We start from the raw sequence: 13,223 nt of genomic DNA on the forward strand, positions 1-13,223 counted from the left end.
CATCTTGACCGTTTTCATGCATATTTACACTTTTCACATGGTTCCTCCCTCTAGCTCAGAGGCTCCAGAAGTGAAATATGGTATTGTGCATTAATTCTGTGGTCTGTAGACTATACATATAGTCAGACATGTTAAAATATGATAATAGTACATTGTGTTGGACAAATACAAGTCATTGCGATGCGACCTCTGATTTTTCCTCAGTGCAGGTTGTTCAATAGTTTGTGCTTTGTCTTCATTTATTCCCTGATTTGTCTGTATTTGCCAGGTTAGGTTTGAACATAAAAATGTGTTGCTGTCTGCATTTTACTCCTCTTTCTGTTGTATTTTTTTGGAAATAAATTAAGTCACCAGCAAATGTCTTTCTCTGTTGTCAACAAGGTCTTTATTGCTTTAGAAAGAGAAGCCCTGAATGTGGATGCAGTTTTTTTTATTGGGTTGTGATCGTGTTAATTACATTCATAAATGATCACAGCAGAAATCCATCTGTTATCCACACCTTTTACAGTCTGTAAAACACTGGAAATGTGTTATATGTTGTATTTCTTATGTGTGTTTTCATCTGTTTGTATCTGTGTGTGTGTGTGTTTCTGTGCCTCTGTGTGTGTGTGTGTTTAGGTGGTAGCAGTGACAGTCCGGGGAGTCCCAGAGGGCGTGCAGCCTCCAGTGGTAACAGCTTTAAGCCCCTCCTCCCTCCATGTGACATGGTCTGAACCCACTCGTCCCAGTGGAGTCATACAGCGGTACCACCTGAACCAGACTGCTGTCGGAACCATATTTACACACAACGACGGGCCCAGAAATTACACTGTGACTGGTAAGATTTTCCTCAACTCTCATTCTCTCATTTTACTTTCCCTCCTCCTCTTGTCTCCTGTTCCTGTTCTCCCCTCCTCTTCTGATTGCCCTTCCTTCTGTATCCCTTTTTCTCTTGTCTATCATTTCTTCCTCTCCTCCTCCTGTTCCTGCATCTCTCACTTCTTTCCCCGCCTTCTCACCTCCTCACCTCAGACTCCAGATATTCTGCTTCTTTCCTTTGTCACCACTGAATCATCTCCATTCTTCTCCTCCTCTTCTCCTTTACCCCCCTCCTTCTTACCTCCCCCCATCCCTTCTCTCCTCCTCCTCTTCTGTTTTTTCCCTTTGTCATGCACTTATTTATGTATGCTGGTTTCTGGAAACCATCTAATGACACCTGATTCCCGCCACACTCTCTCAGGCCCAGCCCCTTAAACAGAACACACTCAAGCATAGTAGACAAGCACATAAGCTCAGACTCACATACCTAAAACAAACACATGAGGAAAAACACAAATATAACTACACAAACAGCACACCGAAAGCAGTGTGAGGCCCAGTGCTCTCACAAACACTCAAAAAGTAATGTGTGTTGGCTTGTCTTAATATTGTAGATCTGCACAGAAACACGGTGATGTCAGGACTGGGTGATTTGTGGGACTTGTTTTATCTACCCTGAGGAGGAGCTGTGTTGCTGGCCCACCGCCATCAGTCACAGCACACACACACACACACACACACACACACACACACACACACACATGCAGACACAAACACCTGCATGAAGCAACGTTTATTGTCTGTATAAAAACAGCATTTTAAACACACAAATAGCAATAGAAAATTATCACAGTTGACATATTTACTTATCTCTGTAAGTGGAACAGTTAAACTAACTTTAGATTTTAAGTGTTTAAAGGCAGATTTCATTTGTATGTATTACATTTAGACGTATAAGAACCAAGTGCTGACATCTTTTGAAGCTGAAATTCAGTGGCATTTCCCTTCACAGCATTGCTCTCTGCTCTGTCTTGGACTCAGACCAAGCATCGGCTTTGCCAGTAGCCAATAGACTAGTCCCATGGTGCCTGTGGTTGGCTTGTATGGTCAGGAGTTGTGTGCGCACGAGCATGTGTGTTTATATGTGTAGGCATGAGGCAAAGCAAACAATGCCAAATAGAGATGGTAATGTGCTGTAATACTGTACCAGCCCCATGTGCCAGTGTAAGCAACCAGCATGCGTGTGTGAAATTCCCCTGTCCCCCAGTGAGACACTGGAAAACCCTGTGTATTCAGCCAAAATCACTACTGGGGCAGTCTCTCTCTCTCTCTCTCTCTCTCTCTCGTTTCCCTCTTTGTAACAACACATGTACCCGTCAGAAAAAGCTTCCTGTATTTTAATGTATCGCAGTGCTGCGATTTGACAGCACACATACTGAATCACAGTGTTTTACAGTAACAAAGGATCAGACATAGATCAACTTTTATGGCCACTACTGATTAATTCAAAAAGCGCTGAGTTGGTCCCAGACCAGTCCTGCAGCTGAGACCAACCTACTCTACAATATAAATCCTTACAAACTGTAAAAAGTAGGCTTTAGTTTTCATTCTCAGAAGATACATAAATAATAATTACATTTGATAGAAACTTAAACACATTAATATTGTGTTTTAGACAATATTTTTTAATTTGTCTTATTCTCTGTCTGTGTTTTGCTCTTTTACATACTCATCCACATGCAGTCACACACACTCATATGGTGTATTGTACATATGCAGACTCAAGTGCTCCTCTTCATACTGCGTGTATGTAAATGTATGAGTAATAAATCCCAGCTGTTGAAACTGTTTCATACCATCGTGTGCACCTACAAATTGAAATACAAAAACAGCCCAGTAAAAAGTGAAACAGAGAGATAGCAGTAGAGCAGGAGAGTGAGGTGGGGAATAACCTCAACAGTATAGTTCAATAAAGAGGGAGAGAGAAGAAATGACACAAACCAAGGGAGTGAAAGGTGCCGAGGAGGGTGAAGGAGAAAAGGAAGAAGGAGTGGGACAGATGAAAAGATGGATGGATGTATCTAAGTGTTTTCAGTGAAATATGAACAGAAATAATTGCCGTGCTACTCCCTCATCCTTAATGTTTAATACGCCGTTATTCATCTTCTGCATCTCTCTGATGCTTCTCACCGCTGTCACAGATGCCCAAAGCGCTCACACACTCACTCATTCAAAAAACAGAAACTGGAGAAATGTGCTTTGTTTCGCCACAAAAATGTTGATCTTAGACTGAGTCACTTGTGCAGTGGTGTAACTTATTTAATCTGATGGAATATTTTCTATCAAAATCGCTTGGGTCATTTATGTATCAAGAAATATTGATCTAAGTGCACTCATGTAATGATTTACACACTAGTACCATTATTTTAAATTAGGAAATAGTAATAGTGTAATCATTTTAGCCCAGAATACCTGTTGCTTTTTAATAAAGATAGAAAAATACAGTTTCGACATTGGACATAGTTTTACATGCTTTACATATTATAGAAATATTACATCTTGATTAATGTGGTGATTGTATTTTCTATTGTTAAACTAAATCTTTAAACTAACCGATAACTTAAGTTGTCAAATACATGTAGTGGAATGAAAAGTACAATATTACCCTCAGAATTTTAGTGGAGTAAAAGTAAAATTAAAAGTAGGTAAGTAAAATTGTGTTTAAGTGCAGTACTTGAGTCAATGTACATTGTCACTTTCCATCACTGTGGGAGAGTGGAATGCTCCAGATCAAGTAATGTTGTAGCTTCTCTTTGGTTTGAACTGATCACAATCTAAAAAAAAAAAAAAAAAAATTGTTGCTTCTACCATGTCCTGTTTATCAATGATTTGCCTTAGGAAAAACGAGAAATAGTCTCTTATTAATAGCAGTTTTAGCAGTTCTGCAAAGTGACACTTCATAGAAAGAATTAAGCACTACTGTACAAAGACACCCCATGTGAATCGATATTAAGTATTGCTATCATTAGCTCACAATGAATTATTGCCTGCAATTATATAGATTATGGCATTAATCATGTGTTTAATTGGTCTTTTGTAGGCTCATTATTAATTCAGAACAGCAGGGAATAGAGTATGTTCTTTTATTTATTAATGTGTTTCCTTCTTAGCCCCTGCTCTGATTGGTCCCTGCTATAGGTACGGGCATGTAGACACGGGGAAAGCAGAGAGGAGATAGGCAAGAACTTTTCTTCTCAGGCTTCAGTCCTGAATCTGTCTCTCATAAGTGTGTAGAAAGAGTCTTTCAACAGCCATTCCCTGTGTCCTCCTCTTGAATTCTGCCTCTAACCTTTAGGCTTTCAGGCTTGCAGTAAAAATGTGGACCTCAATGAGAGAGTTGGTGGTAAAGAAGGATGTTCTCTGACATACTGTGGATCCCACATGTTACCCAGCTGAGCCGATCCTGCCTGAATCATCTCTCCTGCTTAGGCCTCAAGTTCTTCTTCAGCTGAAAATTGTAGCTTTTTTACATTCTGCTGTTTCAGTGAAATTAAAAAAAATGTTAATGTAAACAAAGTAGTCACAAAAGAAAAGATCTATATGTAAAACCTTTAGAGATTCTCATTCATATCTCATCCCCTCTCAACTTTCTGGACTTGTCTTCCACACTGAGATTTGTGTGTGTGTGTGTGTGTGTGTGTGTGTGTGTGTGTGTGTGTGTGTGTGTGTGTGTGTGTGTGTGTGTGTGTGTGTGTGTGTGCGTGCGTGTGTGTGTATTTTAATGTGCCTGTCTGCATATGCACTTGTGAATAATGTGCGTAGATACTGTACAATAAGTTTTACCTGCAGGGTTACTTGCCTAGTGGGATCTGTGTGTGTGTGTGTGTGTGTGTGTGTGTGTGTGTGTATATATCTGTGTCTGTGTGAACCTGATCTCATTGTTCCATCCCAGACGGTCTCTGCATTAGGGAGCCACAGACAGGAAGTCAAACTCTTAATTATTTAGGAGAGGTGTTATCAAAGCTCTCCACTCGTTCTCTCCACTCGTTCTCTCTCTCTCTCTCTCTCTCTCTCTCTCTCTCTCTCTCTCTCTCTCTCTCTCTCTCTCCTCTCTCTCTCCCTCTCTTTAATTTTCTTGCTTGTTTCTTTCCTCAGTATTTCTACTCTCTCTCCTGACTTCATCGTACCACCCCTCTTTCTTCTCTTTCTCTCATCTTTCCATTTTACCCTCTTCCGTGTCTTTCTCAGCTGTCCTCATATTTCTCTCTCCTCTTATTCTCCTGCATGGATTTCCCACCTTCTCTCCCTCTTTCCTTTCACTTCACCATCTCTCTCTCTGTCTGTGGTATGGTGTATCAAGTATCTGGCATGGTATTGCGGCCTGCGCCCATCATCCTATTATATTCTCTAATGCAAACAGGGAATGGCAACCTGTCAATAAAATGCTGTTTTAAATCAGTTATTACTGCACCACACACACACACACACACACACACACACACACACACACACACACACACACACACACACACACACACACACAATCCACAACATTCTCATAGTCCCGTCTCTTGTTTGTTGTCTTTCTCACGTGCACAGCCTCCCTCTTTGACTCCTTACTTGAATGTCTTACTGCCATAGTCTCTTTTTCTGTTTCTCTCCCTGTCTTGCACAAACCACTCACGCACACACACACACACACACACACACACACACACACACACACACACACACACACACACACACACACACACACACACACACATACCGGTCTCCACTGTGTCCAGCTCTTAGATGACAGTTACTGCCTTGTCTCACCGCTGGCTGCTCACAGCAAAACACCCTCCGCCCGTTTTTCACTTCCCGGTGATCACTGTTAAAATGATTGAAGCTTCCTCTGTCTTTGCGTAATCAAGCACATAGGCACACATGTGTATGCATGGGTACGCGCACGTATAGGTATGTAGCACACACACGCACGATCTCCCTCTCTTTCTGTTGCACACACATACACACACAATAGTAGACATGATGTAATTTCTTCAGCAGACCAACACTGCCCTCTTCAGGCTAAGTGTTGAAGATAATTTGAGACGCAACAAGAAACATCAAAAGTGCGTTTGTGTGTGTGTGTGTGTGTGTGTGTGTGTGTGTGTGTGTGTGTGTGTGTGTGTGTGTGTGTGTGTGCGCGCGCGTGCAGGCATGCATTCCTATGTTCAATTGCACATGTACATGTGTTGAATGGGAAGTATAATGGTGCTTGGTCGATGTTTAAAACATCGGGAGACAGTGGTTGTAGAATGAGGTGATGCATTTCCTCTTGCAGATTTGTTCATTTCATAGAAGGCAGAACTGATAAATCAACTTTTACAAGCGTGTTCTCTGATCAGTCCACTGTGCTTCTTGACCTGAGTTCATGCTTTAATTAATAGGCACAGGCAACACTTAAAAGCATTTTCAATATTTAGTTTATGGACACAGATTTCATCTAACTTTCTAATTTTCATTAGCTCTGAAACAACAGACACATCTTCATAAAGTTGTCTACTTGTGGACCATGTTACATATTATAACACAGTCGTCTTTTCAGTTTTCAGCTTCATTCTGTCTCCTCCAGGGACACTCTGTCCGTCCGTGTGTAGGAAAATGTAGTGAAAGGTTACTGCTTTATTCAGCATTGCAACAAATGGCATCAGTTGCAGTGTAGATATCATTTACTATGCTAGAGTGCACACATGCATATACACACGCTTAGTTGCACAGTTAAATAGTGTAACAGAGCCTTACGCTTCAGCCGTAGTACTTTTGTATGGCTGGCAGATTTCCTTTATTTAACCCAAACACAGGGCAACATCGGGAGAACATTTGCACACACACACACGCGCACACACAAACACACACATTGATCAGAGGATGGGTTAAGCATGGCAGGCTGCAAAGCATGTTAAGCAGGCTAAGCAGTAGAAAGAGACGTGTGGAAACCGTGGTGAAGCACTCCGCTGTGCATTTGTGTGTGTGTGTGTGTGTGTGTGTGTGTGTGTGTGTGTGTGTGTGTGTGTGTGTGGTTGATGCACATGTTCTCTACGGTCAACATGGGGGTGGGTGGCATACATATAGCAGCTGAGACACACAGCAGGGTGTCCCTCTCCATCTCTGAGCCACCAAATATACGCAGTTGGAAACACCAATAGACACTTTAGATTATTATCTTAATCATATCGTAGAGATATTATTTTACACGTATTGTATTTTTGGACTTTTTTCACTAAATTATGGGTGTGATAACTCATTTGTAACATCAGTGCTATTAAATCTTGTCTCACATCTGCTCGTGCCTTTGAATAAACATTAAATTTACTTTCATGTGTAAAGAAAAAAAAAGATACAGTTTATTAAAATGGCCTTGCTTTTTTCTCTCTGTTAAGCAGGGTCATTTTTTGTCATAATTTATGTTATAATAAAACATTAGCAGGCATGAAAAAAATTAACTAAATGTTCTAAAAATTAGAATGTATTTATTTTGTGTATATTTATCCTCAATCATTAATGTTGTAAATTATGCATTCCTTCATGTGAAATTGTGCAGAAATAAAGACTTTTCAACACACTGTATTATGCAGTGTCAAAGCTTGTTTTTGCAGTCATCCTTTTGAAATAAAGTCATTTTACTTCTTTCATTTCCCCTTGAATTTGATTTGCACACTGTTGTATCCTGTCAGCTAAGTGAATGACCATAAAACTTCCAGTCAGCCCCTATGACAACATTAAGGATTTGCATTCATTCGTTCATCCTCATCCGTCCACCTTATATCTAGAACCAGGCAGAAAATATTTCTGAAACAGAGGCTGTCAGTCACCAGAAAGTGGGTCTAACTTTGTTTGGGAAACATGAAGGATTTTTAGCAATTTCAGAATTTAAATCTTACGATAAAAAGTCCAACATGACACCAAAACCTGATTTCCTGTGGTTGCAGTTAAAGGACCACTCAGTTGCTATGTGATTTCTTTTAGACTGCGTGGCAGGTGCCTATAAATAAATCATGTCTGGACGCTGTAGCCTAAACGCATACCGAGGTATCATAATTATCATAGATCAAAAGCTGATGACATTACAGCGTTATACCAGTCCTATCCCATGTCAGTTCCGCGGCTGCCCATCTTTACGTTGTTTCATTATTGAGTTATGGCATGCATAATTTAACACCGACAGATATGGATCCATCCGTTGAGAGACTGTGGAAAGAACAGAGGGAGGGAGAGTGTAATGGATAGAGAGAGAGAGAAAGGTTGGGAACAGAGCGAGTGATACGGGTCGGGCGAGCTTTCCTCTTTCCTTTTACTTTTTAAGCCATTTTGTTCTTGTGTTCCTCTTCATCCTCTTATGTTTACTGCATGTCCCTCCGCCATCTGCAGAGTTTACTGAACATAGTACTTATGTGTATGATTTTCCACCCTGCATGTGTTTAAACATGTTAGATTTGTCCTTCGTGATCTTTTTTAGCCTTTATTCATTTATGTCTGTGTGCTACAGGTTTGCAGCCATACACAGACTACAGCTTTGTGCTGGTGGCCTGTACAGCTGTCGGATGTGGAGCCAGTTTACCTTCCACAGGACGCACCCTGCAAGCCTCCCCCGCTGGTACACACACACACACACACACACACACACACACACACACACACACAAACATACACACACACACACATGCTGTACGTATACACAAAGTAGGAATTCTCTGATTTTATGTGGTGACATTTATTTAGACATGAAGTGGTCGTTCCACCTGTCAGACAGCAGATCCAGACAAATGTAAGGCTGTACATGTTTTGGACAAGAATGCATAGCTAATATCAAATATGACATGAACACATGATACATTTACAAAATCTAAGGTTTTGTTTTTAGGTCACATAGATTACTTGCACGTTGTTATATTGTTCTAACTGATTGTAATATATACACATCTTTATGACATTATCATTTTGATAAATACTGAAATTTAACAATATCCCTTGCATTTTGTAAATATGTCTTTGTCTCTATCTTCTTTACTTATTTCCTCTATGTTAAATATTTTTCTCCTTTTTCTCTGCACTCTTCTTGCATCTCTTTTCTCCTCCCACTGCTCTCCTTTTTTGAATCCTCCCCCTCTCTTGTCCTCTCTGGTCTCTCTATGCTGTATCTCGCTACCCGTCACCTCTCTCTCTCTCTCTCTCTCTCTCCCTCTCTCTCTCTCTCTCTCTCTCTCTCTCTCTCCTTCCTCATTGTTGACTGTAGTAGAGCAAAGTCTTTCTTTGTCGCCTGACTAAATTGGCGTCATGAATTTTTCTTTATTGAAGAACTTTAATCAGGATAATTTTTCTCTTCATCCACCCTCACTTCTCCTCCCCTCCACCACCTCTCCTTCTGCCGTCTCTCTCTTCCGTCCTGGTCTTTTCCTTCCACATCTGTTTTCTTTTTTCCCATCTTCTTCACTCTTTTCTCCTCTCGTAACCTATTGCACACTTATCTTTATCTTTTCATTCTTTTCCTCTGAGCATCTTTTTAAACCCCTGTTGAAACTCCTTTGTCTTTTGCATCTTTTTCTTTATGTCTACATGTGTAATTACTCTATTTATCTGTGATCCTTCTATTTCTTATTTTCCGTCTCCATCTCACCACTCCGCACTTCTCATTGGGTCTCAATGTCCGCTACATAATTTTAGGTCCTCATTAATCAAACATTTGCTGCATGTCTGCTACATGTTTGTGTTTAGGTATTAGTGAAAAAGTTCTAATTAAACTCTCCTTCTCCTCACAAGCAAATGGTTGAGGTTTACACAATTTGTGTTATTCTTAATTTCTAATAATATAATATCTTCAGAATTGAATTTTTCAACCATTTTTTCCCATCTCCCTGTCCTATTGCCATTTCCTCACCTGGTTTCATTATAATCTCATGAGAAAACTTTGCCTAAATCCATTCACATACAAATAAATGTCACTATTCTCAGTTACCACTGAACAAACTTTGATTCAGGCTGTTAATGTCAGTTAATGAAGACATAAGCTTTTGGATTGATTGTTGTACACTTTGGCATCAGAAAGATCTTGCTCAGGATAAATTCTGTCCGTGATGATGTGATGTGCTTTACTTTGTTTGAAAACAGAGAAAAAGATGACAGTTAATAGATGTGGATGACACTCCTCCTTCTCTTTCCTTCTTTGCCTCTCTAGGTGTTTGGTCAATGCCCAGACACCTGATAATAAATACATCTGCAGTGGAGCTGTACTGGGATCAGCCACTACATCCTAATGGACACATCTCCCAGTACAGACTGAGCAGAGATGGTCACACTATTTTTACCGGAGACCACCGTGACCAGAATTATACTGACACTGGACTCCTGCCAAACCGCAGGTAGATGGCATGTGCTCACACACTTTACACACACATGTAAACGTGCAGTGTGCGCTGCGCAAATGTAGAAGCCACACAGGCATAACACCTTCACTTGCAGCTTCATGATTAATAATGCTTTCAATTTCTAAATTTTCCCATTTGAGTGTACGTTTGTGTGTTTATGTCGGGGTCACCCTGTTTTAAAAGCTCTCCTATCGTCCCATCCATGTCTCCCTCTCAGGACTGCACTCTGTATATGTCTGTTTGTGTCATTTAATGAGCAAATATTTGACATGCCAATGACAGACGCAAACATTACCCCACACACACACACACACACACACACACACACACACACACACACACACATTAAAATCACAAATCAGATCTGGCTTTTGCTTACAGACAGCAGTGGAGCGTAGATTTTATTTATCTGTTTATTTTCATTTAACCTTTATTAATCCATGTCTTTTTTTCCAAGATGGATTTTCTGTTTTAATTATGGGAGCGTAAAATGATACCCCCCTCTCCTCCCCTTCCTCCCTCTCTCTCTCTCTCTCTCTCTCTCGCTCTCTCTCACTCCTTGGCCTTCTCACTCTCTCCAGAGACAGTTTCTCTTTACCCCAAATAGAATTCCTGGGATAACACCCTGCAGTGCTCCAATCTCCTCTATGTGTGTGTGAAAGAGAAAGAGAAAGGGAAAAGGGAGGAAGAAAGAAGATAGGACTGTGTGTGTGTGACGTTTAATTTTCCCTAATTCCTGATAGTCTGCCAGAAGGCATTCCTGTCCCGACGCTTCACTCCTCATCACTTGTCTCTCTTCCTATTCACTCTTCCTTCCTCTTACCCTCCCTCTCCTCCCATCCTTTCCCCTCTTACCTCATTCCCTTCCTCCTTTCCTTCTTTTCCCAATTTAGCCCCGCACCAAGAATTACACAGGGAGCACCAGCCCCATTATCCAGGCAGTCTTGTGTGTGTTTTTGCCGACGCATGTGTGTGTGCGAGCGTATATCCATGCATGCCTTTCTGTGTGTGCAAGTGTCTGTGCGTGAGACTGCTCAAAGTGGCCATTGATTATTTATGACAATGTTGATTAGCTGTCACTTTGCTTCGGCTGCCCAGGAAGTGTCTAAGATGACGAGAGAATTAACCTATTCCCTCTGGCTGGCCCCGCAGGACACACTCTCACACACACACACACACACACACACACACACACACACACACACAGTCAAACAGATGCAAATGCCCCACTCACCGATTACCAACCACACACCATTTTACTTTTGATATCCCAAGGCGGTGTTTACATTTAAGTAAATATCTTCCAGTGATGAAGTGTTTGAATTCATTCTCCCACTGAAACCTTATGCCATGATGAAACTCTCCCTCTCCATCACACTCAGGCTCAGCTTCGCTCTCTTCCTCTCATGATTTCTGTCTCTCTCTCTCTTTCTGTCTCTCCTTGCCATAGTTAGTGTGTCTCATGAGGTGTATTTATTTATGTTTTTCTGCGTGCGAGTGTCTATGAGAGTAACATATGAGTAGTTTTAATACCTTTTCCTGACTGTGTTCTAACCCACTGCAGAGGTGCTAATGGCCTTCTGTTTAAAACGCTCTGCGCAAGAACAATAACCCAACACCAGCGTCTATTAATGCATGTGTGCCGGAGTTTATAGCAAATTAAAGGCTTTTAATGTTAAACGGTGGCCCACTTACACAGCTAATGTAGGCTTTAGCACCAGCCAGCCACACGCTCTTAAAAGGGAAATCTATCTTATGATGTCATGTGCGAGAGAGGTAGAGTGTGGGGTGAGAGAGGCAGCGAGACAGATGAAAGCGAGGGAAAATGGTGTATGATGGAGAGGGAGAAGGAGGAAGAAACAGACTACGCACACACAGACATGTGCACACATATACGCGTATGTTTCAGTCTACTTGTGGGGGTCGGTTCCAAAGGGCCATGATTTCTGTGAGTCTTTCAAGAGGTTGTTTTAATTTGTCAATTAATCACAGCTGGAAAGCTGATAATTCAAGGCATTTTTTTTAAATGACATTGAACTTTTTGGTCAGAAACAACACAAACTAGTTGTTCTTAATGTTCTTAATTTTCCAACAGCCAGACAAATTTTGGTTGTAATAAAAACTTACAATTTTTTTTTTTTTTTTTTTTTGCACAATTGCCATTTATTTCCATACAACAATGTTCAGGCTTAATTCTGCAAGTTGCATGCAGAGCTGGGGACTTAGTGTTCTGCACTTTTTTCAATTGTAGATAGTTTTGTACTTTTGTGAATTTACCTTACTTGTGAGAATTTCCACACTCCACCATAAGAAACTGTTAAACTGTTGGTTGTTATTTCAGCCATTATCTGTTACCTGTTGTCAGTTTCAAAGCTCCCTCTAGCATCCAGACATGATGTTGTGCTGCTTAATAGTACTGGATGGACAAGTCGATTCATATGTTTCAGTTGATGACATGTAAAAATAATTCAAATCAGCGTTTTCAGGTTGGGTCATAAGTGACAGGCCTGGATGACAAACTACTGGTGCTAAGTGCTAAGAATTTTTTGGACATATCTTGTATAGACCAAGACTGACCATGTCCTGACATGTCTGCTGTGTACAATGGTGCTGTTTTGTGTGAAACTGCCCCTTTAACATTTTCTTTCTGCATATTCTGTCCTTGTCCTCTGATCCCTCGTTTCTCTCTGCCCCTCATCTGTTATTTCTTTTACTGCTCCATTTCTTCAGGTATGTGTATGAGCTGGAGGCCAGTACAGGGGGTGGAACGGGTGTTAGTGACAAATATGTTATACAAACACCAGTCTCGTGCCCCACTGGGATCCAGCCTCCCCACAATGTGACAGTGTCAGGCCCCCACTCCATCTCTCTTGCCTGGACCCTTCCTGGTGAGTAGCTGTGTAAATGGATTGATAGATGTAAAATGTATTTAGTTTGAATCCAAATCAGAGAATAGACAGTTTGGGTTTCTAATGATATTACTGACTTCTTCATGTTTATAAGTGATCATTTCTAGAA

The 13,223-nt window shown here is 40.9% G+C and overlaps 1 protein-coding gene across 1 annotated transcript in view; it reads left to right on the top strand.

Annotated features, from left to right (window-relative positions):
- ush2a (Usher syndrome 2A (autosomal recessive, mild)) overlaps nt 1–13,223 on the top strand; it is a 192,936-nt gene that overhangs the window by 147,424 nt on the left and 32,289 nt on the right. The window contains exons 66-69 of the mRNA XM_070986267.1: nt 619–817; nt 8,330–8,437; nt 10,016–10,199; nt 12,936–13,093. Of these exons, the coding sequence (XP_070842368.1) occupies nt 619–817; nt 8,330–8,437; nt 10,016–10,199; nt 12,936–13,093 (649 nt within the window). The remainder of the gene's footprint in view (nt 1–618; nt 818–8,329; nt 8,438–10,015; nt 10,200–12,935; nt 13,094–13,223) is intronic.

The sequence above is a fragment of the Chaetodon trifascialis genome, chromosome 1 (genome assembly GCF_039877785.1).
Source record: "Chaetodon trifascialis isolate fChaTrf1 chromosome 1, fChaTrf1.hap1, whole genome shotgun sequence".
Classification (NCBI taxonomy): Eukaryota; Metazoa; Chordata; class Actinopteri; order Chaetodontiformes; family Chaetodontidae; genus Chaetodon; species Chaetodon trifascialis.